A 25,372-nucleotide genomic window follows, 5' to 3' on the forward strand; every position below is an offset into this window, starting at 1 on the left:
GCCATGTAGGAGACTATTGCATAGTATCTGCCAAGTTCTGCTGCAAGCTTAGTGTAGCCTTGGCCCTTGTGCCACCACTTGTGCTGCTGCCCTCCTGCTAGTCATGGCTTATCCTTAGACCCAGCAAACCAGCATCTTCTGTCCCAATGATTCTGAGGTTTCACGTCCACAGATTCTTAAATACGTCACACGAGCAACCGAACAGTCTTTGAACTTCATCATGTGCCTTTTTCTCTACATTGTTCCAAGTTCCCACAATAGAGACCATCAAATTCTGATCACTCAGATGGTTTTTCTCTAACTCAGAGTTCCAGACACTTCTGCAGTCCTCCCCTGCCCCAATAACCCCTCCCCGCCACACACACACACACACACACACACACAAACCATAGTTAGGTCCATCACAGCAACACACTATTCCTGATACCAATTTCTGCCCTGATTTGCTTTTGGTTGCTATGTCAAAACACCATGACCAAAAGCAGATTAGACAAGACAGGGTTTATTCCAGGGTATGTTTCCAGGTAAGAGTCCATCATTAAGAAAGTCAGAGCAGGGGCAGACACGGGAAACATGGAGGAAGCTGCTTACTGGCTTGCTTCCTTTGGCTCGTGACCAGATAACTGTAGACTATATCCAGCTGTAATTTTGCTCAGTCAGGATTTAATGCTTACATTTATCTATGGTTTTTTCTCATCTGCCAAAGGTGCCATGTATATTGTAAGTGCCCTAGTTAACTTCAGCTGTCAACTTGGCACAGCCTAGAGGTGTGTGGTACAAGCCACACTGCTGTAGTCACTTCTGGCCACCTCTTCTTGCCATGAGCACTGTGTGGTGCTGGTCACCTCTGTGTGGATAGTTAGTTCAGTCTCCATACTGTATACTGTAGTATACTGTAGTGATTCTAGGGGACTCTGGCATACTTCGTACCATGTAGACAAGACATAGAATATATGTTCCTTAGCTGCTTATGTTCCTGGTAAGGAACATCCTATGAGCAGGCTACCAGTAGTTAACATTTGTTAGGGGTCAAAAGTAATACACGGATTTTTGGCTCTGAGTTGAGGACTGTTCCCTATATATTTGCGGTCAAATATACAGATTTAGTATGTTCCCTATCAAAATATTGTGAGCATTCTTTACAGAGATAAAAAGAAGAAAATGGAAAACAACCTAAAATCATATGGAACCACAGAAGAGCTCAAATAGCCAAATTAATCCTTAGGGGTGGGGATAGCTGGAAGTAAATCCTCTGATTAGAAATGATGTCACAGGGGCTGGGATGAAGCTTCCTGATGGTTTCCTGGCATGCACCAGACCCTGGGTTCCGGCCCAGTACAAAACATAAGACAAACATATCACAAAGTTATAGGACTCAAATTAGTGAGTACCAACATAAAAACAGACATGTAGATTAAGGATCCAAATAGAAAGCTCAGGCTGACTAATTTTGACACGGGCCCAAGAAGATAGAATGGGAAAAGAATGAGTAAATGAAAATTGGGTTCCCGTGCAGAAAACAAAAAAGAAAAAGCCATTAAATTAAACTCCCGATCTTGTGTCACACTCAAAATGGTTGGATGGACGGACGGACGGACGGACGGACGGACAGATGATGATCTGCAGCCATGAAAGTCCCAGAAGATAAGGTTGAGGAAGGATTCTTTAGTACTGGCATTGGCAGAGTTTTTTGAAATATCGTGCCGAAACCTCAGGTACAAAGGCAAAAGAGATGAATAAATGGACTATGTCAAACTGAAAAGCTTCTACATGGCAGAGGGAAGCTTTGAACAAACTGAAAGGGGAACTTGCAGGAGGGAAAATTTGCCAACTATATGTCTGATAATCAGATCAATTAATGTGATAGACACACTGTCCAGAATGTACAACGAACCCATAAAACCTCAAGAAGTGGCAAGAAAACATGCAGCCCACTGAGCTTGCGTCACATACATGTAGCACTTGGGAGGCTGGTGCAGGAGGAGGCTCGTAGTCTTAGGCCAGCCTAGAGGTAGAAATTGACAAGATCAAGTATATAGACACAGGATGTATAAGTAGCTCCCAGGACGGGAGTGGAAAGACAAAAATGAGACACAGAGAAGCCAGTCTGTGCCGTGAACTGGTTAAAAGTTGCTTATGATACTTAGGATTTTGTATTAATGGCAGTTATAGCTGGTCTGGGTAGCTGAAATGAAGCTTTGTTCATTGATTTAACTGTAGTGTCCCTGCAAAAACGTGCCTCAGATACAGTCAGAGATAATTTATGAGTAATTATGGCCCAGGCACACAGATTCAGGTCACCCCAAATATCGTGTTCTAATATGGTCACAGTTTTATTATGTTTTTATAGTAATAAAAAAATTTATAAATCAAGGCACTTTTAAAATATGTTGATGGGTTACTGCCAAGCAGAAAGTTCTCTGCTGAGGGTTCAAGTGATGTCTGCTATACTTGGCTTTAGATTGTGAGAGTTAGTGGTTTGCGAATACGTCTCAAAAGTTGGGTCAGGCATAAGGATGGGCAACGTCCCTTCAGAAGGACTGAAGGTAGCCCAAGATAATTTGGCTCCAGTATGCAGCATTTTAACTTCCAGTCATTTGGCCATTTTACCATAATGCAAAAAGTACATTTCATAGACAGCTTCATTCTGCATTACTGGTATCTATTAAGAATTTCTTGTGGACGCGGGGTTTAAGAAAATGTGTCAGTTTGTAAGCTTGTTACTGTGTATTGGGGGAGGTTTATATATGTAAAAGTATTCCAGCACTTGGTGGGGTGGGGAGTGAGCAGCAATACAGGTGAACTCTGGGGGCTGCTGACCAGCAAGTCCAGCAGAAACTGTAGGTCGTGTTCCATGAGAAACCTCGTCTCAAAAGTTTTAGGTAGAAAAGAGGAAGACTCCTGATGTGGACCTTGAATTCCACACACACATATATACCACAGGTATATGTACCCCACACACATGTACACATGCATGTACACCACACACACACACACACACACACACACACACACACACACACACCAAAAACTAGAAATTGTAATGAGGTCAGTGAAAGAAGGCATAGGAAAATTCTTGTCTCAATACAAATGCAGCAGGGTGTTTGCTGGAGATACGGGCCGAATGCTGTTGACTTTAGTTTTGACAGATTAAAATAACCAGCTACTGACATTAGCCCACTAAAGTTTTATTCTTACGTTTTCCCTGGAGATATAATTATTCATCTTAATTTTAGTTTATAACTTCATTGTAAATTGAGGTTGACTTGTTAGTATAGCCGTGAGCCGTTTAAGGACTCCAGGTGTATTTGATTAAGCATTTCCCTTTACTCCAGGGCCAGAGGATCTCGGTACCACTGGGCAGGATGGCTAAAAACATCCTGCTTGCCTGCCCTGTGATCAAGCTTCCTGTGGGGCTCTCTGATGTCAGGAAAGCTTTACACGGACTTGAACTTAGTCATCGTGAGAATTGGACTTAAATTACTAAGCTAATTTTTCTTTCCAATCCTAGTCAACTAACTTGAAGCAGAAGTTAAAGGAGGTCTCATGTTTATGGAATACCACAGTGCGTGCACTCTGAGCAGTGTCTGTCCTTCCTTCGTTTCCTGACATCTTTCTTAACACTATTGGGTTGAGGCATAAATACCTGCCTGTCCCTCCAATAGTAACTTTCAAGTCTGACTCAGTGCTTTGGCTACGAATTGACAGCTGAGTGACTGTTAAAGGTCAAATCCAGATGTTTAATGCTCTTATCTTTGCGTATGTAATTATTAATTTAACTGATATTTTTTGCCATTATCAGGCTAGGTCATTTAAATATGTAAATTTCCATAGGTGCTTGCTTGACCTAATTTGCAAGACAGAAACAATTGTTGGTTCTGCAGAGAGCCTGGTCTTTAGGGCTCCTGCCCCTTTGTCCCTGTGGAGGTGAAGCTCAGTGTGTGTTCAGCATGGGCTCAGTGGGTCACTATATTCTCCTTGATGTCTTTACTGTGAAGCTTTGCATTCTGTCTGGACTGCATCCTTCAGAGGCTTCAGTAAACTTCAAAGTTATCGTCTAAGGATGAAGCAAGCATCCTCAATAAAATCATTTCATGTATGAAATACTAGCAAATGGATATAATTAAAAGGGCATCCACTCTATTAATGTTTGCCCACAACGATTACTGAGGTGCATATTTTCGTGGGCCTGCATTGTTTGCTTTTGTTTTTCACTACGTAAACTAGATGACATAGTAAGTGTGACTCGCAAAACTCTACTCCCAGTTCCTCAGACAGAAGGAAACTTTAGGCAGAGAAGGTTACTTTAACCTTGCAAAACAGTGTCTGCGCGTTTATACCACCCCTCAGAATAGTCCCTGCAGTGTTAAGAATAAGCAAGACAAATGAGAACTCATTTACAAGCAAGACAGTATATTTGTTCATGCAGATGTGAGCACAGTCTCATTTAGGGATGGTGGGTGTATTTCCAGCCTCTTTCCCCGCCCCCGTACTGTTCTAGACATATAATTTCTATGCAAATCCAGGCAGCATATTTATAACAGAAGCAAATGTGGTGAATTACAGGAAAAATAGGTGGAGATATTTTAAGTATTCGTTAAAGCTTTCAGGGCAAGAGAGTGAATTAAACTTCATAAGGCTGCTGTAAAAATAACTATTTTAGAATTTAAATGGATTGTATGATTTAGATCATGTTACAAATTTAATTTTGACACCAAAATGCAGCCTCCAAAACATACTCCAAATGAGACTCATTTGTGAACTGTGACCGTGCCCACCAGGCAAAGCATTTAAAAATTAGGGCCTTAGCCCATTTTTTATTTTTCTTATGCAGAATTAAAAGTGGCCTTTGTATTGCTAGTGCAAATTCTGTAATGGTACCTAAGCTCAGTGGCAGATCACCTGTTTATCATGTACCAGGTCCTGGGTTCACTCCTCAGCTCCCCCCAAAAAACAAATTTCATGGTTTGACCGTGTAATGTAGGTGAAATCTGGTGGACTTATCCACATGGGGAGTGTTGTATTCCTCACCTAGTCTACATGGTCACAGCCCAGTGTCTACAGCCTGCTCTCCTAGGTGTAATGGTATATCCTGCAGAGAAAAGGAAAACAGGGTAATATGAATATTCATCCATACTTTCAAAAGCCAAATTCTTCTGCCCAGTCCGTGGGGGACCCCAAAAGACCACCAAGGAGATCAAGTCACCAAAATGCAAAAAGCAAGGTTTATTGTGTGCACATTACAAGCCGCAGGGACCCAGTCAGTGCAGGAACAAGAAGAGGTGTCCCGTCCCCCCACCCTGTCCCCCTGCCCCTCCCCCCCACCACCACCGCCTGTGTCCAGAGGTCACTATTTAAAGGCAAGAACCAGAAAAGTTACTTTAGCAGGGTGTGGAGTGACCGGCTTAACCCTGATTGGCTGACATTTGTCTGGGGGGTTTCTTGGTGAAAAGCTATGGGTTTGTGCTGGCAGGCAATCCTACCTGCAATGGTTGGAACATTAGGAATTTCTTTTGGATGGTCTGTTTCTGGGTGGTGCCTGGGTGGTCTCAGTTTGTGTTCTTTCTCAGAACCAGGTATTGCCTTAGGGTAAACTACTGAGACTTGGGCCTTTATTGAGCTACACAAATCTCTTGGGAGAGGCAAGAGGATGTAAAGGACCAGGCCAGCCTTGGGCTGCACAGTGAGATTGTCTCAGAACAACAGTTAGTGAGATAGAATCATCCAAACTTGCCTTAGAAGGAGAAGGTATGGTTGGCCCATGACGTTTTGCTGACTGCAGTGGTGGAGTAGATGGTGATTCCCAGGGTGTGACAGGAAGAACACAAAATTCCCTTTCCGAAGATGGGGCTGAATTCATATCCCCCTCTTTCTCCTTCCCCCTCTCTCCCTCCCTCCTGCTCATCCCCACCTCTCTCACACCCGCGCGGCTGCACACACACACACAGCATGTATTAGTTGCTTTCATTGTTGCTATTACAAATATCTCACAGAAGCAATGTAAAGGTTTATTTTAGCTCACAGTTGAAAGGGAAGTCCTCTTGGCAGGAGGGTGGAGCCGTTGGTCACATGACATCACAGCCTGGAAGCACAAAGAGTGCTAGTTCTCAGCTTGAAGTGCATTCCTGTGGAGCAGATGGCCCTCAGGTGACATCACATCTGATGAGAATCAGAACAGGAACTTTTTTTTTTCTCAGTAGAATGTCTAAGTCAGGAAAGGGCAACAGGCCTGAGAAATAGGCAAATGATGCCAGCTGGGCTCACAACTGTAGAGTCACTCTGTAGTCATTGGAGATGCCAGCTAGAATCTCCACGCTCCTGTGAAGGCTCGGGCACTTGGAGGAGTCATTTGTTGGTCCTGGTGGTTTTGTGCTGGTTGTTGTGTTTTAAGTGAGAGAAACTTCAGTTAGTGTTGTGCTCAAATCCATGGGTCCCCACAAATCCAACAAAGGAGACCGAGTCCCATATGTAAAAGCAAAGAGCCTTTATTTTAATCAAGTTTGCAAACTCGGTCTCTCAGCATGTCCAACGTATTGGAATAACCGGAGAGCCCCGAGGTCAATTAGAATTGGGTTTTTATAGTAGTAAAGGTGGGGGTGAGGGGTCTCTGAGGTTCAGGACCCCTGATTGACTGACATTTGTCTAGGGGTGTCCTGGTGAAGTGCTGGCAGGTGTTTGTATCTACAGTGCTTGGAATGACAGGAATTTCCTTTGAATGGTCTGCTCTTGGGTAGGGGTCAGGTAGTCTAGGCCTGCCCGGCACTGTCTCAGGGTAAACTATTGAGACTCTAGGCTCCATTTAAATTTATGGAAGGCCAGAGTCCCAGGTGATAATGGTTGGAGGCAGTAAAGAACTTCCTTTCTGCCCAGACTTAGATTATCTTGGTTGGCCCTCAGTTAAAGAAGTCAGCAGGTTGCATAGGCCAGTGCAACTGTGTGAAATGTTTATCTAATTATTCTTTATCAATAAAAACTTAGGAGTCATATGTCAGGGTGAGAACCTGAATGATCAGAGAAGCAGCAGAGAACCCAGTGATTCATTCTCTCTCCCTCTCTCTCTCTCTCTCTCTCTCTCTCTCTCTCTCCCTACTACTTCTGTATCTCTCTATTTGTCATTGGTCCTCCAAAATCTCCATGTCTAATTTTGGTCATCTCATAGTTAGCTCTGCCCTCTGATTCAAAGTAAATTTAATTACTAGTCTCAGGAGTGTCAGAATGCGATCAGAATATCCACAGCAGTGTGTGGGATCCTGAAAGATGTAGGTCAGAATATCCACAGCAGTGTGTGGGGTCCTGAAAGATGCAGGTCAGAATATCCACAGCAGTGTGTGGGGTCCTGAAAGATGCAGGTCAGAATATCCACAGCAGTGTGTGGGGTCCTGAAAGATGCAGGTCAGAATATCCACAGCAGTGTGTGGGGTCCTGAAAGATGCAGGTCAGAATATCCACAGCAGTGTGTGGGGTCCTGAAAGATGCAGGTCAGAATATCCACAGCAGTGTGTGGGGTCCTGAAAGATGCAGGTCAGAATATTCCACAATAGTGTGTTGGGGTCCTGAAAGATGCAGGTCAGAATATCCACAGCAGTGTGTGGGGTCCTGAAAGATGCAGGTCAGAATATCCACAGCAGTGTGTGGGGTCCTGAAAGATGCAGGTCAGAATATTCCACAATAGTGTGTTGGGGTCCTGAAAGATGCAGGTCAGAATATCCACAGCAGTGTGTGGGATCCTGAAAGATGCAGGTCAGAATATCCCACAGCAGTGTGTGGGATCCTGAAAGATGCAGGTCAGAAACAGCAGAGGATCAAGATTTCTGTCCTAGAGCGCTCACAAGGCCAGCTGGCCAAAAAGAAGTTGCTTCTGTGTCTAAAGGATTTAGAATCCGTTTTGAAGTGCTGGTTAGAAAAACCTCCTCCTGGTTTGCCCTTATGTGTGGAACAAGGTTCCGCTTGAGTCCAGCACTGCTCGAGAGGAAGTGATGCTGAAGATCACCTTTACCAGAGTTTCCGTTGTCCTACTCCTGTGTCTTCCTGTCAGCGGACTCCTTCTGTCAACCCACAGCAGCCTGAGGAGTTCACTAATCCTCTAGAGACCTCAGCTCAAGCAAAACTGGATCCTTAACTTCAAGGCAGAAATCACATCTGGCTTGGTGGGTAGAGCACTTGCTGGTCAAGTATGAGGACCTGAGTGTTCAAACCCCAGCTCCCTCACAAAGCCGGCTTTGGGGTGTGTGTCTGTAATCGCAGTGCCAGGGGGCACAGACACGTAGTTCCTAGGGGCTCAGTAACAAGCTGCAAACCTAGTGAGCTCCAGGTTCAGTGAGAAACCCTGTCTCCAAAAACTAAGATAGGGAAGTAATTGAGGAGCCTCCAGGCACATGTGCAGGAATGCTTGTGTGCACATGGAATGCCAATATGAAGCAGAGCCGTGGTCTGTTAGAAATGGAGAGGAAGGCTTTGAAGGAAAGAACAAAGGACACCCAAGTGTTGGGGGCCGTGAGAAGCAGGTGGCAACTAGTGTTAGATGTCAAGCCACCAGTGTCATGGCTGTCTGATGGAGGATTACTGCTGCCCAGACAGGGTCTGCAGGGCCATTGCCTCTGAAAGCTGTTGCTCGCTTTTGCTGAAGCAGCTTGGTGTCTCCCCATTACCTGCATTGTAGTGTGTAATCTCATGTGATGTGTTTATGTAATCTCACGATTGCATCTCAATCTTACAGGCTCATGTATCTGTGAGTGGTCAGGGGGATGATCTTTTATTTAGCTATATAGTTCTGATATATAGAACATATACTGGGACTTACTTCATAACTGGATCTGTTTGTCCTACACGGACTGTGAGCATTTAAAATCCTGCCTTGTTCTTTTGCCTACTGGATAGCTTCCACCACCCCATTAGACCTTCAATGAGAGAATTTAGTCACCTAGCCAGAAACCTTGGTTCCCACAGTGATATCTCTGTTCTGCTCCCTGAGATAGATTAGAAGCCACCTCCCTACAACTATCTTACATTTGGCAGGACGTGCAATCAGGAAAGGAGTCTTTCAAATAGATCACATTGGGACCTCCAAAGATAAAGGAACATCCAAGCTCAGAGAATTGCCCTTGTTTTGCATGTGTATATAAACGGGAAACTATGCAGAACTAGGGAGAATGGCAGGAGAAAAATAAAGAAACCAACGCAGAAGAGTATAGGGCGAAGAGTTCACTTCTCCCGCAAAGCCTCCTGAGTCCTGCTCTGGCTCTGATCCTTCTGTCTGAACCCTGAGGGGACACTGAGCTGGCCCCTGGTACCCAAGTACTTGGATGGGAGCGTCTCAAAGAAGCAATTGCAGTGTATTAAAAGAATCTTTAAATTATTGCATTTGTTTAGAGGGAGAAGGGTCATTAACATGGCACAACACACACACAGAGTCAACTTTCGGAACTGTCCTCTCCTTTGGCCATGTGGGACTTGGAGATAGAACACAGGCCAACAGCCTTGGCAACAAGTACGTTTCTCTGATAAGCTGTCTTGCTGGTCTTAAAGATATTTTTACCACATATTTTTAGCACGGGATTTAAAAGAAAGAGACACAGGCAATGAATAAGACAGACCCGAGCGTGAATGTGAGTATGAGAGTCACCACCGTCTTAGGGTTAGCCTCATGGACCGTTTTTGATGACGCAGTTTATGTGACAAGATGTTGCTTTAAAAGATTTTCTCCCTTTTCTTTCTCTTCCTAATAAGTTAGCTTTCTAACACCCAGTGGTGACTCTGAGCCTCTGTGGTGATTTGAATGAAAATGGCATCCAAAGGCCCATAGAGAGTGGCACTATTAGGAGGTGTGGCCTTCTGGGAGTGTGTGTGGCCTTTGATGTCTCAAATGCTCAAGCCAGGCCCAGTGGCTTACTCTCTCTCTCGCTGCTGCCTCCCAATCCAGATGTAGCTCTCAGCTCTCAGCTGCCTCTCCAACACCATGTCTGCCTGCATGCTACCATACTCCCCACCGTGATGATAATGGACTAAACTTCTGAGCTGTAAACCAGCCACAATTAAATGTTTTCCTCTGTAAGAGTTGCTGTAGTCATAGTGTCTCTTCACAGCAGTAGAAACCCTAACTAAAACAGAGGTCTTAGATGGGATTATCCATCATGATAAGATAGGAGCCCCTAGGTGCTTGGGATATGCTTAAATGGTTAAGTGTTGTTTATGGTGCAAGTTCTAGGAAATTGGGGGTTTAAAATAGATGAGAAAGAAGAAAGCCCCTGAGTAAATATTATTGGGCTAGAATTATTTTTTAAGATTTATTTTTTTTAATTTTTTATGATTTATTTATCTTTATTTTATGTGCATTGGTGTGAAGGTGTCAGATCCCCCTGGAACTGGATTTTCAGACCGTTGTGAGCTGCCATGTGGGTGCTGGGAATTGAACCTGGGTCCTCTGGAAGAACAGCCAGTGTTCTTAACCGCTGAGCCATTTCTCCAGCCCCTTTAAGATTTATTTTTGTGTGTATGTGTGTGAGCCTGTGGGAATATGAGTACAATATGTGTACGGGGGTTGGGGGGGCAGCTCACAGAAGCAGACATTGGATGTCCTGAAACTTGATCTTTGTGAGCCACCATATGGGTCCTGGGTCTTCTGCAAGATCATCATGTGCTCCTAACCACTGAGCCATCTAACCAGACTTGGAATTCATGATTCCAACCATGTAACTGGCTTCAACCAGGCTTCTACATGAGGGACTCCTTTTTCTTCTTATGTCCCCTTACTTTTGCCTGAGCCGCTCTCCTGCCCACCTCTTCCTGGGCACTAATGGCCCCTTGTATAGTCTCTGGTCTCTGCTTTCTCCTTTCTTAGATGCTGGTGTGTCTAGGAAGAGTAATCTGACTGCATAGACTTGTAGTTGTTATTCCTGAGGTAACCTCATGTGGTACATTGGCTGAATACAGGCCAGCCATGCCTTTGGTGGGTAGTCCTTCCTACAGGGACTCTCCCAGCCCCTGGACCACAGGCTTCCATAGCCAATGGTAGGAAGAAAGCTCTTGGAAACTGAACCACCAAGGCTCTGAGCCAGGGTATTTGTGCCTATGGATTCAAGTCCACACTCGTAGACCTGGTGGAGACATGGTGTGTGTGAAGTTCCAGAGTGCAATCACTGTGGACACCCATCCTCTGGCTGCCCACAGCTGCTGAAGAGGAAGTGAGCAGAAAGTCCTGGTATCAGAGTGTTGGCAGAGGCTGCTTGTTCATTCCTAGCCGCCCAGACTCAAAATAACCACACAGAAACTATGTTAATTACAATACTGTTTGACCAATAGCTTAAGCATATTTCTAGCTAGCTCTCATATCCTAAACTAACCCATCTCCATTAATCTGTGCATCACCACGAGGTTGTGGCCTACTGGCAAAGTTTCAACAGGCTCAGGCAGAGGCCTCTGTCTCCTATGGCGGCTACATGGCTGCTCTCTGACTCTGCCTACTATCTCCCAGCATTCAGTTTAGTTTTCCCGCCAGCTTTATTCTATCACAGGTCATAGCAGCTTCTGTATTCATTAATCAATAAAAACAACACATATACAGAAGGACTTCCCACACCATCAGACAACATGTGTTTGTCCTGAGTAGACTGCGTTTGACCACATGGGTTAAAAAATATTTTAAACAAAAGTCACATGACACAAACAAGTCTTATTGGATTGCTGTTGTTTTTAGACTTCCATCAGGGATAGGCAAAGGGTAGGGTAATTCACCTCTCATAGAGAACACTCAGTGAGCAAATTTCCTTTCCATAGCTGTCAGGAACAAGCATTTGCAGAGAGCGTGTTTTTATAAAGCAAAACACCTGGACACATGATACATGAAAGCTCACAGCATTTAGCTCAGTGGTAGAGCTTGTGTCTTGCATGCTTGAGGTCCTGGGTTCAATCCTCAGAACCAGGAATAAAATAAGATTAGCATCTACAGATACTAGCAACTATTAAGGAGGATATGGAAAACTGGAAACTTTATACATTGCTAATAAGAATGTAAATGGCACCTGGGCCTTCAGTAGCATGTACCAGTTCCTTGAGTAGTTAAACACAGAATCACATGACCAAGAAATTCTGCAACCCAAAAAAAATGAATATGTGTGTATACATCTGTACATGGGCTTGTTATCATGGTCCATGCTTGTAATCCCAACACTAAGAAGGCCGAGTGAGGCATGAGATCTCAAAAGAAAGAGTGTGTGTGTGTGTGTGTGTGTGTGTGTGTGTGTGTGTGTGTATGCACACATTTTCTTTATAGCATTGTTCGTAATTCACATATTCATTGGTGAACAGATAAATATGATATGATTATTTTAGCTAGCTTTCTGTGACTGTGTCAGAATACCTGAAATATATCAACTTAAAAAGAAAAAAAGGTTTCATTTGGGCTCATAGTTGCCAAGATTTCAGCCCATGGTTGCTTGGCCCTGGTGCTGTGGGCGGTGGGAGCGCAGCACATGGTTGTCGGAGCCCTTGGCAGAGGAACTTTGTTCATCTTAAGACAGCTGGGAAGCAAAGAGAGACCGAAGGTGGCCAGGGTCCCAATATCCCCTTCAAGAGGATATTAATGACCTAACTTCCTAACTCTATGGCCTGCCTTCTGAATGTCCTGTTTCCTCCAAGGGGCCCAAGCTGAAGGCTAGGCCTTCAGTACATGGGACATTTCGAGGGACTTCTCACATCCAGATGCCAACATAGGTGGATCCGTACAGTAGAGAGGCAGACAGCAGTAAAAAGAATGAACCAGAGATGCATGCCAGCATGGGTGAGCCTTGAAACATGCTCTAGATATGGGAATTCACGTGGTGATTCCATCTGTTGATATGTCCAGCAAACCTGTAGACCCAAGAGTTCCCTGGGCACTGGAACAGTTGTCCGGGGGCTAAAGGAGTCGTCCAGGGGTCTGGAGGAAACATCTTGGGGTTTGGAGGAATTGGCTGGAACTTAAGAGTCATCTGAGGGACTTGGGGAGCCATTTTGGGACTGAAGTTGTCATCTGGGGACTGGGGGAGTCGTCTGGAGGCCAGAGGATTTGGGTGGAAGAGAAGTGACTGCTAATGGACTTCTTTGAGAGAAAGTGAAAGCTGTTAGCAATTGTGAGGGTGATTGCACAACTGTGATTAGACTGCGGACCGTCGGCATGCAGACTTTAATGAGATGAATCGAATAGTGCATTAACTGTGTGTCTCCTTAATACTGTTCACATGCTTTAATCTCTTCCCATATCTTGGCATGTTTGTTTCCAGGACTACTTGCTGCATCTGAAGCTTTGGGCTGTAGAATTTGGGTCAAGAAATGTGTAGGTCCCTTGGGTCTGAAGTACCATAAAATGAGGGCAGGTTTTAAGTCCCTATTGGGAAATATTGCTTAACTGTGCCTGGAATTGCTGCCCGCAGCTTTGTAGCAGGTGTCGTTGTCTGTGCTGAACTCCAGGTCAACTCTCCACAGCACACTCCGTAGTTGAAAACACAATGATTAAATGTGCTAACACAGAGACTTGAAGAGCTCTTCAAAATTTTAGAACTATATATATCGTGTGTATGTTCATCTGTGTATTCAAGTTTGTGTGTGCATACATGTAGGAGCCAGGGTTGGTGTCAAATGTCTTCCTCCGTCTCTCTCCACCTATTTCTTTTGAGGCAGTATCTCTTACTGAAACTGGAACTCACTGCTTCAACTCTCCTGGCAGGCCAGAAGCTCCAGGGCTCCTTCTGGGTCTCCTTAGATCACAGGCATGCAACTTCTCTCCCCGCACCCCCCCCCCCCCCGGCTTTGTATTAGTGCATTAGTACCAGCGTGCCCACATGGTTACGGTTATGCAGTTATGTAGCAAACGCTTCCCCAGCTGAGCTATCTCCCAGCCCCTGAAAGTATCTTTTGAGGCGTGTGTTTTTACCATTTACTGGACAGCCTTAAGAGGTATTCCTCTGGAGCTGGTTTCCTTCTCCCTCACTGCCCCCACCATCCTGCTGATTCTCGCTTTTTCCGTCCCTGGACAATGTCCAGCAGATCCTCCACTCTTCTGGCCACTTTCTGTTCTCCGAAGGTCAGTCAGGTCTGTCTTGAAACCATCCCATGCTCAACTGAAATCATTTCCTCCTCCCTCTGCGTGACTCTCAGGTGCCAACCCTTACTCTTCAAGGCCTGACTCCTCGGGGCTGGGAGCTGAGAATTGTGCTGATGGTGTCTCTGAGCCCACCTTCTCACAGGTACCATGCTCCTTGCGTCTTCCACAAACCTGTCATTACCTGCATGCCTTCTGGTGACAGGATCAGAGGCCACTTCACATCAGGGAGTTTCACACTCCCTTCCCAGTTCCTTGATGCTCAGGACTGGGTACTGACTCAAGCTCCTTGGCCATGCCTTCCCAGGTGATGTTCTGGTAAATGCTTGACAGCTCAGGGGCAGGGACTGTGTTGTTGGTTGTTTTTACTCTTTTCTCTTTTGGGAGCCCACCACTCAGCTCCCAAATAAATCACATTGAGGCTTATTGTTACCTATAAATGCCTTGCCTTAACTTTGCTTGTTTCTTGCCAGCTTTTCTTAAATTATCTTTTGCCTCTGGACTTTTATCTTCTCCTATTTCTGTATACCTTTCCTTACGTCTACCCCGTGGCTTGCTGTGTAACTGCGTGTCTGGCCCCTGGAGTCCTCCTCTCACTCCTAGATCTCCTCTTCCCAGATTTCTCCTCCTATATGTTCTGTCTGCCTGCCAGCCCCGCCTACAGTTTCTCCTACTTATTGGCTGTTCAGCTCTTTATTAAACCAATCAGCTGTTTTAGACAGACATAACAAATCTCTAACTAGTATTCCACAACACCTGTGTGTGCATAAATCTATTTCTTGCTCTGCTATGAAGTGAATCCATAATCTACAAACAAGAACACTCTGTGCAGTGTTCTTCATACAGGTCCTGTGTGGTCAAACAGTTCTTCCAGAAAGCTTGAGCTGGTTTTTCCTTCACTTTTTGTCTGCTTTCATCCTATGGTTATGGCTTGCAAATGAATATAGTGTCATTTTCTTTTAAGAAATGAGACAGAGGGAAGCACAGGCAGACATGGGAGCCTGCACATTAGTGCCAGCCCCTCCCTTGTTCAGACACAGACACATGGTGCTGTTTTCTGTTCTTGCAGTTACTGCAGTGGACTGCATTCTGAAACTATTAAAACTTCAGAAATAAGCAGATTCCACATTTTAAATTCCGTGCTGTTCTTAGTAGCAAGATGAGACCTCACGAACTGTCTATGCTATGAATGCCTCCCGACCCTTAGCCATCAGTGACTGCTGTCACTGTCGGGTCAACTGCCATATTGCCGGTCTCACACCAGGCAGTCCTTATTCTGCTTAGTAACAGTGCTGAAGCATGAGCTGTCAGGGAAGGCCTGGGCCGTAGACAAGGAAGGTGGCATGAACGCGGGCTAGTGTACCGTTGGCCACCTTGTCAACGGTGACAAGGAATGCTTGTAGGCTTTGGTCCCATCCACAGTTTCCGGCTTCCCCTGCATGTCTGAGAGGTGAGGGGAGACTCCTACAGTAGAATTCAAGTTTTGTGCAATTAGAATGTCAGGCGTCGGGTACAGCGTACCTGCAGTGTGCTCTGAACTGTTTCCTTGTAGCTCATCCCTTCTTAAGCCTAGGATGGGCAGTCAGCAAAGCAGTGGTCAGGTCCAGTCTGTAGCGTATGCCGATTTCAAGCTGCCAACGTGATCCTTATTGAATGCACGGTTTAAACAAAGTGTCCAGAGTCATGCTGGATCTCCCACCATGCCGGGAAACACAGAAGATGTGAGCAATGATAATAACAAAGGGTGGGGAAATCATGAAGTGCAGAGGTGCAGGTTTTATCACCCTTGTCTTTAATATCATTGTAAGTGTATGTAATTTTACTTTTAATAGTGGCCGAGTTTGAATCCCTACAAAGTGCAGAATTGGTGGGCAGATAGGCTCGAGAGCACACTACCCTCCCTCATGACTGTCTCTTACCAGAAGTCTCTTCACCCCTGGAGTGCCCTCTGCCTGCCAATGGCCTCCTGACACACATGCAAGACGGCAGTGACCACGCAGGCTGCATCCAGGAGCAAATCAGCGTGCGGGCCAGCTGCCGTGCAGCTCACCTGACTCAGCCTCAGCCAGGGACCACACTAACAGTTGCCTTTCTGCCAACACCCTCTACGAGCTTGCCACAGGTGCCGCTCCACCCCCACACCTGGAAAGTCATCTTTTCACATTTTCACAGAAGCCAGGAGACAGGGCATCCCCCCATAGCAGCCAACACCTTACTCCCGAGGCTGGCGCTCCCTGCTGGTATGATAAAGACTTCTAGAGCTGAGACAGAGCATCTTCCTCCTAATTAGTCCCAATGGAAACATTACTGTCTATAGAACATGGGATACTTGATGCCTCTTTTAGCATTCTTAACCCTTAACTAATGACAGCACATCTTGCTAGATGTACACAGTTATATTTCATATTGTCAGCTTTAAATCTAGTTTAAGCATGTCTTCCATTTAACTAAAATCCCTTTCTCCCTGATGTGGCTTGACTCTCAAGTACCCACAGGCTTGGTTCCTGGCCGAGGGCCTGCTGGGAGGTGGTAAAGTAGCTAGGACTTGGGACATGTCTTAAGGGTCTCCTTCCTCTCTCCTTTACTCACCAGAGTAAAGTCCCTTATGAGTCCTCTGAGCAGTTCCTCCACCCTCCACCACTTTCTTCTGCCATGATAAACTGAGCCAACACAGGCCCAGAGCAGCACCGCCAAACTGAAGCCTCTGAGGCTGGGACCATCTCTCTTAAAGCTTGTCTTGCTCAGGTGTTTTGCAGCAATTGAAAGCTGACAAACTCCTTAGAACAGTCTTTATGTTGCACACAGGCACACATAAAGCACATCTTTCAAGAGAATCTTTCTGCCTTCAGTAGATGCGTAATTATTGGTATAGTTCCCCCAACATACAGATCCCAGCTTTGTCTGATAGCAGCTTGGTCCTTAGCTAGTTTAACTAGCAGAGCAGAGGAAAGCCGGTCTTCCAGAGCCGTGCAGCCTGCTACAGATGGACAGGAGTCTTGCAGGCCTGAGGTGGAAGAACTTGAATTGCTCCGAATCTGATCTCATCAAGGCTCTGAAAGGTCACAGAAGGAAAGGCAGCAGGTGTGTAGAGGCTCACCCAACCAGTACACCTCCTACAGCAGTGCGTATTCCAATAGGAGCCAGGGGAGCCCAGTGATGCGAAGTGTTTGTCTAGTGTGTGCAAGGCCTGGGGTTGGTTCTGGAAGAGAGGTTGCTTTAAAAAGGGACTGGTGAGTTGGCTCCGCAGATAAAGGCTCTTGCTGCCAAGTCTAATGGCCCGAGTTTAGTCCCCAGGACCCACATGATGAAAGGAGAGAACCAAACCCTGTAGGCTGTCCTCTGACCCCCAGACATGTGTGCTCACACACACACACACACGCACCCACAGATGTAGTAAATAATAATAAAAAATCAATAAACTGTGCATCCAGATCCACTGAGCAGCCTTGTGTCTGAGGGGAGGTGGCCTCGTAAACATGACATCACACCAGAAGATACTAGAGAATGATTTGCTACTTTCGCCATGTACAAACTTTAGCCTGTATGTGGCAGGAGATCTCAGAACTGGGTTAAAGGACAAGAGATGCTCAGGGACCATCTCCTTCTCTCACATAGCGCGGCTGACCGGCTCAGGGACCATCTCCTTCTCCAACGTGGTGCGACTGGCCGGTGTTGTCCTGAGACAGACACCAGGGTTTATTGGATTGAACCCTGCGTAGTGTGCAGTTGGAATCAATGAACAGCCTGAGGCAAAGTTAAATGTTGCCATCGTAATACGAACTTCTGTGTTACAAGAAGAAGCAGGAAACTTGGGGGTTTAAAACCTCAGTAAACCCTGCAGTCTTATTACAGTGTTGTGTGGTGTGTGTGCAGTCTTATTACGGTGTGTGTTTACAGTGTAGTGGTTTCGTTTCTTACTACTGCCAGCTGCTCCACGGCCCCTCTGCGTACTTAACTAGAAACTGGTTTCCAGACGATGGAAAGTACGGATGTTAGATCCACATGTGCCAGCACAGGTTACTATGGGTGGAGATGGTCCAGTCAGCAGGCGTTTCTTCTCTTCCCATACTGATAGGAAGGTGAGGGCTACTCCGCTCTCAGAGTCTGCTGTTGGTGACAGGGAAGCGTTGGCGAGGCTGTCCCACACACTAAAGCTCCAGCTTTTGCTCTGATTTTTCTGTATCCTTTTCTTGTGTCTCCCAGTCACTGGAGGTACGGCTCCCAGACAGATGCATTGGTCCCTAGCAAGTCCTTTCTGTGAGTGTCAGACTCCACAGCAGACCTATTTTGTTCCCAAGTCTTCTTTGATTGTGGGGCAGCTAGTCTTTCTGCTCACATGAGCACTTGTGTAAATACGAGTGTAGTCAGTTCTGAGTTGGGGGGTAGCTTGGTGATAGACTGTTTGCCAGGCATGAACAAGGCCTTGACTCCAATCTCCAGCACCACCAAGTATGGCAAAAACAAACATGATAGTTGCAAGCCTTCCCATGTGTATTCCGTCTTATCCTTGGTTTTCAGCCCCATGTCCTACTTAGGACACTTACCACACTTAAAAAGTACTGTGTGTTTTTTAGATGTCACAGTGACCAGTGTGATCCTGGCATGCCGCATATTTAGGATGAAAAACTGAAGGAGACATTTATCTTTGGAGTCTTCCAAAGGCCGAAGCAGACGCTGGCTAAGACGAAAGCTGACCTTCAGTTCTTCTCACATACAGTGTGTAACTTGGTAAAGTACAGAGGACACAGCAGGCAGCTTCTAGAAGATGAAGTGCAGATGAGGAGCAAACGCCAGAAGAGGTAGATCTCGGTCAGCATCAGGTCAGACACAAAGCCATCAAGGACAGGCACTTTTTTTCCTATTAGAATGGGAAAAAATAGTAATTAGTAATAGCTGGTAGGAATGTTTCAGAAAGAGTACATTTTCTTCCTCTCATTGAAAGGCACTCGGACAATGTTTGCTCAAAGCTTAAAATGTTCACCCTCTGGTCCCCAGTGTGTCTTGGGCATGCCCGCCCTCCCGGGATCCTCCAGATTGGAACAGCAGCTCTTTTGTATTTCTTTGTCTGTTTGGTTCAGTTCCATTTGGAGTTTCGTGTCTTTGAGCAATCTGTCTCTGAAGCCCAGGGTGGCCTTGAATTCATGCTCATCCTGCCTCAGCCGCCTGTGTTCTGGGATCAGAGATATGTGCCACCATGCCTGGCTTATAGTGTTACTTCTCCTGGCAGCGATAATCAAATGTGATCACCGGAGAATGGGAAGCAGTGCTGACAATGGGGAGGAGTGTGTAGGTGGCTAGTAAAGATGGCAAGCGTGACCTGCGGTGCCGCCTGGGAAACACAGCTCCACAGCACCACGACAGAGGAAGGGAGAAGCCACAGAGCATCCATCATGAGATCCCGTCCACTGAGACAGGAAGGGCGTGACATACTTTACTTCATATTTCTTCATGTTAGATTTTATTATGGTGCACATCTATTACCGATGTGGGATTCCCATCTGTATGCTGTGAATATGTTTTATTGCCATTGGTTAATAACGAATCTGCTTTGGGCCTATAGACAGAGCAGAATAGAGCAAGGCAGGAAATCCGAACAGAGATGTAGAGAGAGAATAGGCAGAGTCAAAGAGACGCTTTGTAGCTGCTGAAGAAGACAGACATGCAGGAACCTTGCCGGTGAACCACGAGCCTCATGGTAAAATATAAAATAATAGAAATGGGTTAATTTAAGATATAAGAACTAGCTAGCAATGCGCCTAAGTGACTGGCCAAGCAGTGTTGTAATTAATATAGTTTCTGTGTAATTATTTCGGGTCTGGGCAGCCAGGAAACAAGCAGCCTCCATCTACATATTACTAGTAAGTTTTGCAAAAGCTTTAAACAAACTAGAACCAGGCTAGTTCTGTGCAGGAAGCAAAAGTGAACTCTTTATCAGTCCATCCACACAAAGCCTCCAGAGACTCCGTGGGAACTGAAGAGAGAAGCAGAATGTTGACTGCGTGGGCGAGGGCAACCAGAGAAGCAATGGGCATAGCACTCTAGTAGCCACACGGAGGCACAGTGAAGAAACAAGAAAGAACTGCCACATCACAGGCTCTGACGTGCGGGAAGTCTGCAGAGAGCACAGACTTCCTTTTCTGTGGAGGGCACAGGACAGTCCTAAGCATGTTCCTCACTTTCTGTCTTGTTTGAGACAAGGTCTCACATTGTTCATCACTGTGTGTGCCAGGCTAGCTCTCCACTGTGTGCCAGGCTAGCTCTCCACTGTGTATGCCAGGCTAGCTCTCCACTGTGTATGCCAGGCTAGCTCTCCACTGTGTGCCAGGCTAGCTCTCCACTGTGTATACCAGGCTAGCTCTCCACTCTGTGTGCCAGGCTAGCTCTCCACTGTGTGCCAGGCTAGCTCTCCACTGTGTGCCAGGCTAGCTCTCCACTGTGTATGCCAGGCTAGCTCTCCACTGTGTATACCAGGCTAGCTCTCCACTGTGTGCCAGGCTAGCTCTCCACTGTGTATGCCAGGCTAGCTCTCCACTGTGTACCAGGCTAGCTCTCCACTGTGTGCCAGGCTAGCTCTCCACTGTGTATGCCAGGCTAGCTCTCCACTGTGTGCCAGGCTAGCTCTCCACTGTGTATACCAGGCTAGCTCTCCACTGTGTATACCAGGCTAGCTCTCCACTCTGTGTGCCAGGCTAGCTCTCCACTGTGTATACCAGGCTAGCTCTCCACTCTGTGTGCCAGGCTAGCTCTCCACTATGTGCCAGGCTAGCTCTCCACTGTGTGCCAGGCTAGCTCTCCACTGTGTATGCCAGGCTAGCTCTCCACTGTGTATACCAGGCTAGCTCTCCACTGTGTGCCAGGCTAGCTCTCCACTGTGTATGCCAGGCTAGCTCTCCACTGTGTGCCAGGCTAGCTCTCCACTGTGTGCCAGGCTAGCTCTCCACTGTGTATGCCAGGCTAGCTCTCCACTGTGTGCCAGGCTAGCTCTCCGCTATTGAAAGTAGCTAAATTTCAATTAATCCACTGATAAGTTTTGTATAGAGGAAAAAAACTGATAGATTAAAAAAACAGAGATTAATGATGGTTTGGGAAAATTGTAACTATCTTTTTAAAAAAAAATACAGTAATGAGAGAGAATTTCTATTCAGAGCAGATTGTTCCAGAATCGCTCCTTGAACTACTAAAGCCTGTGAGACCATTCATAGTTAAAGATGAGGAAAAATAACATCCTGACTCCTCTTTAGCCACTTTGACACTGCAGATCTTTGACTCAGTTATCTTGGGTCCTTTCAACCCTCAGACCATTTAACCTCAGGAGCGACTTTATTGGGGCTGAAGAGATGCTCAGGGGTTCAGTTCCTAAAACACTCTCATAGTGGCTCACGACTGTCTGTACATCACTCAGCTGGAGCATCCATGGGATGGACCAAGTATGTCACTAATACAGGTTCTGTAGAACAAAGCGCATGTCCCAAGTCCAGTGTGTCGGGACACTGAGCTTTGCACTGTCAACTGCCGATCCTGGACCATGTCATTAATCCAAGGCAGAGAAATGTGGCACTGGCTGCACTTCTGCCCCCACCCGTGGTACCTGATCTCAACTTAGAGATCACGTTTTCAAGAAGTGCCGTGGCCAGTCTGCACCAGGCCGTGTCTGTGGGTTGTGACTCCTGGCGGGGCTGGCTTGCAGAGGTAGTTTCCATGATGTGAGAGCGAGGAGGAGGGTCACGGAAGAACAGAGCAAGCCCAGAGACTTCTGTGACCCTGCGAATGTCAGGCCCGGCCTCTTCCATGGTCTTGGTTGAGGGGACGGCTAAGCTTGGAGCTGTAAGCTGATCCTCCTGTGGCTTCTGTGAGCCTTGCTAGCTCACGGGCAGGGCTGACCACGGGTGTCTTCCACACACTCTGCTTGTAGTCTAGATGTAGCATTAGCCCTTGCTGCCTTTCCCCTCTTAGTCCCTTTGCGGGTAACTGCCAGGAAAAATCCACATTTTCAACACAAATATAAGGGAAATAAAATTCAAGAGAAAGAAAGAAATTAGAGAATTAGAACAAACTGGGTGGAAAATGGGTGCTCCAGAAAGCTCTTGGTGCTTTGAAATTTGACTTTTTTTTTTCCCAATAAACACAGAGGCCCCTGTCCCACTCCCTGTGGCCAAGGGCAGCCCCCTGGCTCCAGGCCCTCCTCTTTCTCCTTCCTCCCATCAGCCCTGTGAGATCGGTGCAATGAGTTTGTTAAGCTGTTACCAGTATTTCTATAATAATGAACCACATGGACCTTGGTTGGCGGAGGTCTTCTTTCTCCTGTTTTGTTTGAGGTGAGCAGAGCCACCACTCAGGTTCCACTTAGCTGTGCCCATACTGTGGAACAGGAAGGCAGGGCTGAGAGTCACTGCTGTGGTGGTAAGCCCATGTCAAAGCCGCCAACCTGTCTGAGCCACCTCCCAGCAAATCTCCCCTGGACTCTGCAGCCCCCTCCACAACCCAGCTGCACTTCCCCAGGGCACAAGAGCAGGGCAGCTGCCTGGGAAGGCGTGAGGTCAGGGAGAACACGAAATGTGACTTGTCTGCCCTGTGGTGACGCTCCAGTGTGGGCATTAGAGCACCTCCTGCGCCCTAAACTTGGACCACCGTGCAGGGCCCTCTCCTGATGTCACGCTGCTGTGTACTGACTCCTGACTCTGCCTCTCTTACAGCCGACCCTCTGGTGGGCAGCATTGCCACACAGTACATGACCAACAGAGCCGAGCATGACCGGATGGCCAGACAGTGGACCAAGCGGTACGCCACCTAGGGGCCTCCATGTGCCTGCTGTGTGCGAGCACATTCACCAAGTGCATCGATAGCCCGCCTGCCCTCCAGACCTCCGTTCTGTTTCCTGTTTTTATTAAATTTTGAACTGTTTTGTGATGGTATGTCATTTGTCCCTCCTCCTTCCTACCCTCACCCTCCTCCCCTTCTCTCTGGCCCTCTTTTCTCCCTTTTATTCTGTTAACTTGAAAGATTTGGGATTCTCCCCACTGCAGTGTGGATGGGAGCTTCTGTTTTAAGTGCAAACCATGTCAGATCTGTGCTAGTAAGAGCTTTCCTACAAAGCTTTGTATTACTGTGTGGTTTGGGGTTTTTTTGTTGTTGTTGTTTTCTTTTATCTTTTTTTTTTCTTTTATGTGCTCTTCAGAAAAACACACATTCAGAATTATATCTCGTTTCTACTTAAAGGTAGTGCTTAGGGTTAATTTTTTTGTACTGAAGTCTTTATTGGTGGGTGCATGCTACTGGGAACAAGGTTTTGTACAAAAGGTCCAATCAGAATCACTGTGCATCACTGAGACCCTGTTTATCACAAGCCTTCTGTCCCCCACGCAGAAGACTGTTAGACTGAACAAAATAATATGTATTTTGATTTACTTAAGTGCTTGTAAATTTCCTAGGGACCTGCCACTGTTGACTGTGGATCGGTTGATGTACACTTGTATTATTAATGCCTCAATAAATCACTGTGGCGGATCAGTGCCCTTCTGCACCAGCCTTTGCTTTGTGTGCTGTGACCCCGCAGCCGCACACGCACCGAGGCCTGCCCCTCCTCAGTCCTTCAGTTTCCCATCTCCTTCCCTCCAGGAGCTAAGGCTCTTTGTAGTGGAGCTGCTGCTGATTAGCATGTGGATCTCTCCAGCTGCCTGGTGATTTCATGGTCATTTCAGACCCTGGCCCTCCTTCTTTCTGTTAACGCCATCTCCATTCAGCGGTGACAATATGACTGTAATAACAGCCTGCTTGTGAACGTGCGTGCTGAGCCGATGATGGGCCCAGTCGCTTTCAAGTTCATCCTTTTCTGTTTCCTGGTGTAGTTCGCGCTTGCTGTGTGGCCTTCTTTTGTTCTGCTTTTCCCCCCATGATTCTGGCGGCAGCAAACCCTCTGTGTGTGTCACGGTCACACAGTCAACGGCATGCACAGTGGCTCAACATTCAGGGGCTGCAGGAGACAGATGGAGCCGTGATCCGTGCTGGTTTAGCACTGTTATGCAAGTGGTTTTCAGGTTCTTCTACTGGAACTTCTACCAATCGGCACACTGCACTCACTAACACCTTTACAGCTAAGTGATATAATTTATGAAGCCATATAGGCCTGACTACTTCACACTTTAAATGTCTGTCATAAAAGATGCTGATTTTGCTAGTCTTAAGTGGTTAAGATTTCTTGAGAAATTTAAATATTTGAAATGATAATTTTTAAAACCTATTTTATGCATATGGGTGTTTTACCTGCATGCGTGTCAGTGTACCTAGTAGATGAAGTGCCCAGGGAGGCCAGAGGAGGATTTCCGGTCCCCCGGAGCTGGTTGTGAGCTGCCAGGTGGTTGCTGGGAATTGCAGCTGGGCCATCTAGAAAAGTAGCCCGTGCTCTCAGCTGCTGAGATCTCTTCAGCGCTTTGAAATATGTTTAAAGCAAAGCACCCATGGGTGTCTTTTAAGATGTATTTCTGTTTGTGTGCATGTGTGTTGTCTGTGTGTGTGTGTGTGTGTGTGTGTGTGTGTGTGTGTGTGTGTGCCCCCCAAGGCCAGAAGGTGCCAGAGCCCCTGGAGTCACAGTCCCTAGTATGGGAACAGCAGCAAGCCCTCCAATGGCTCAACTCCATCTCCGATCCTTTCTTTCTCTTTTTCGTAATGACTCGAGCATACGTTATCTAAAAGCCTGCCCCAGAATCCCAGAACTGTGTGATCTCTGCTGAATTTTGTCACTTCTGTAACTAGCAAAAGGGGCCACAGAGGGCTCACCAGCTCCAACAGTCCTCTGCCCAGCAGCAATACCCACATATGGCTCATGGCTTTGCCAGCCCCTGACACAGGCCAGGTCACAGGACTAGGCCAAGTGCTGTGTCAGCTCTTTCTTCACGATAAAGCACTTAGAATTGGCGCGCTGCATCCCCGGCACCCGGCCGCCCACATGGCTAGCTCTAGCTTATGCCCCGAAATAATTACACGGAAACTGTATTCTTTTAAACACCGCTTGGCCCATTATATCTAGCCTTTTCTCGGCTAACTCTCACACCTGGACTAGCCCATTTCTAATAATGTATGTAGCCCACGAGCTGGCTTACCAGGAATGATCTTAACCTGCGTCTGCCTGGAGTGGGAGAATCATGGCGACTCCTTGACTCAGCTTCTTTCTCCCAGCATTCTGTTCTGTTTACTCCACCCACCTATGTTTTAACCTATGAGGGCCAAGCAGTTTCTTTATTGCTTAACCAATGAAATCAACAGATTGATATATAACACTCCCACATCACTACAAGAATAATC

At 46.4% G+C, this 25,372-nt stretch overlaps 1 protein-coding gene across 1 annotated transcript in view; it reads left to right on the forward strand.

Moving 5' to 3' along the window:
- LOC121454870 (ubiquitin-conjugating enzyme E2 E2) overlaps window positions 1–22,986 on the forward strand; it is a 280,300-nt gene extending 257,314 nt beyond the window's left edge. The window contains exon 6 of the mRNA XM_041662242.1: window positions 22,768–22,986. Coding sequence (XP_041518176.1) covers window positions 22,768–22,865 — 98 coding nt within the window. The 3' untranslated portion in view covers window positions 22,866–22,986. The remainder of the gene's footprint in view (window positions 1–22,767) is intronic.
- The last annotated feature ends 2,386 nt before the right edge of the window (window positions 22,987–25,372 follow it).

This window comes from Microtus oregoni, unplaced genomic scaffold (assembly GCF_018167655.1).
Source record: "Microtus oregoni isolate MIOR12 unplaced genomic scaffold, Mior012 000013F_ref0000133, whole genome shotgun sequence".
Taxonomy (NCBI): Eukaryota; Metazoa; Chordata; class Mammalia; order Rodentia; family Cricetidae; genus Microtus; species Microtus oregoni.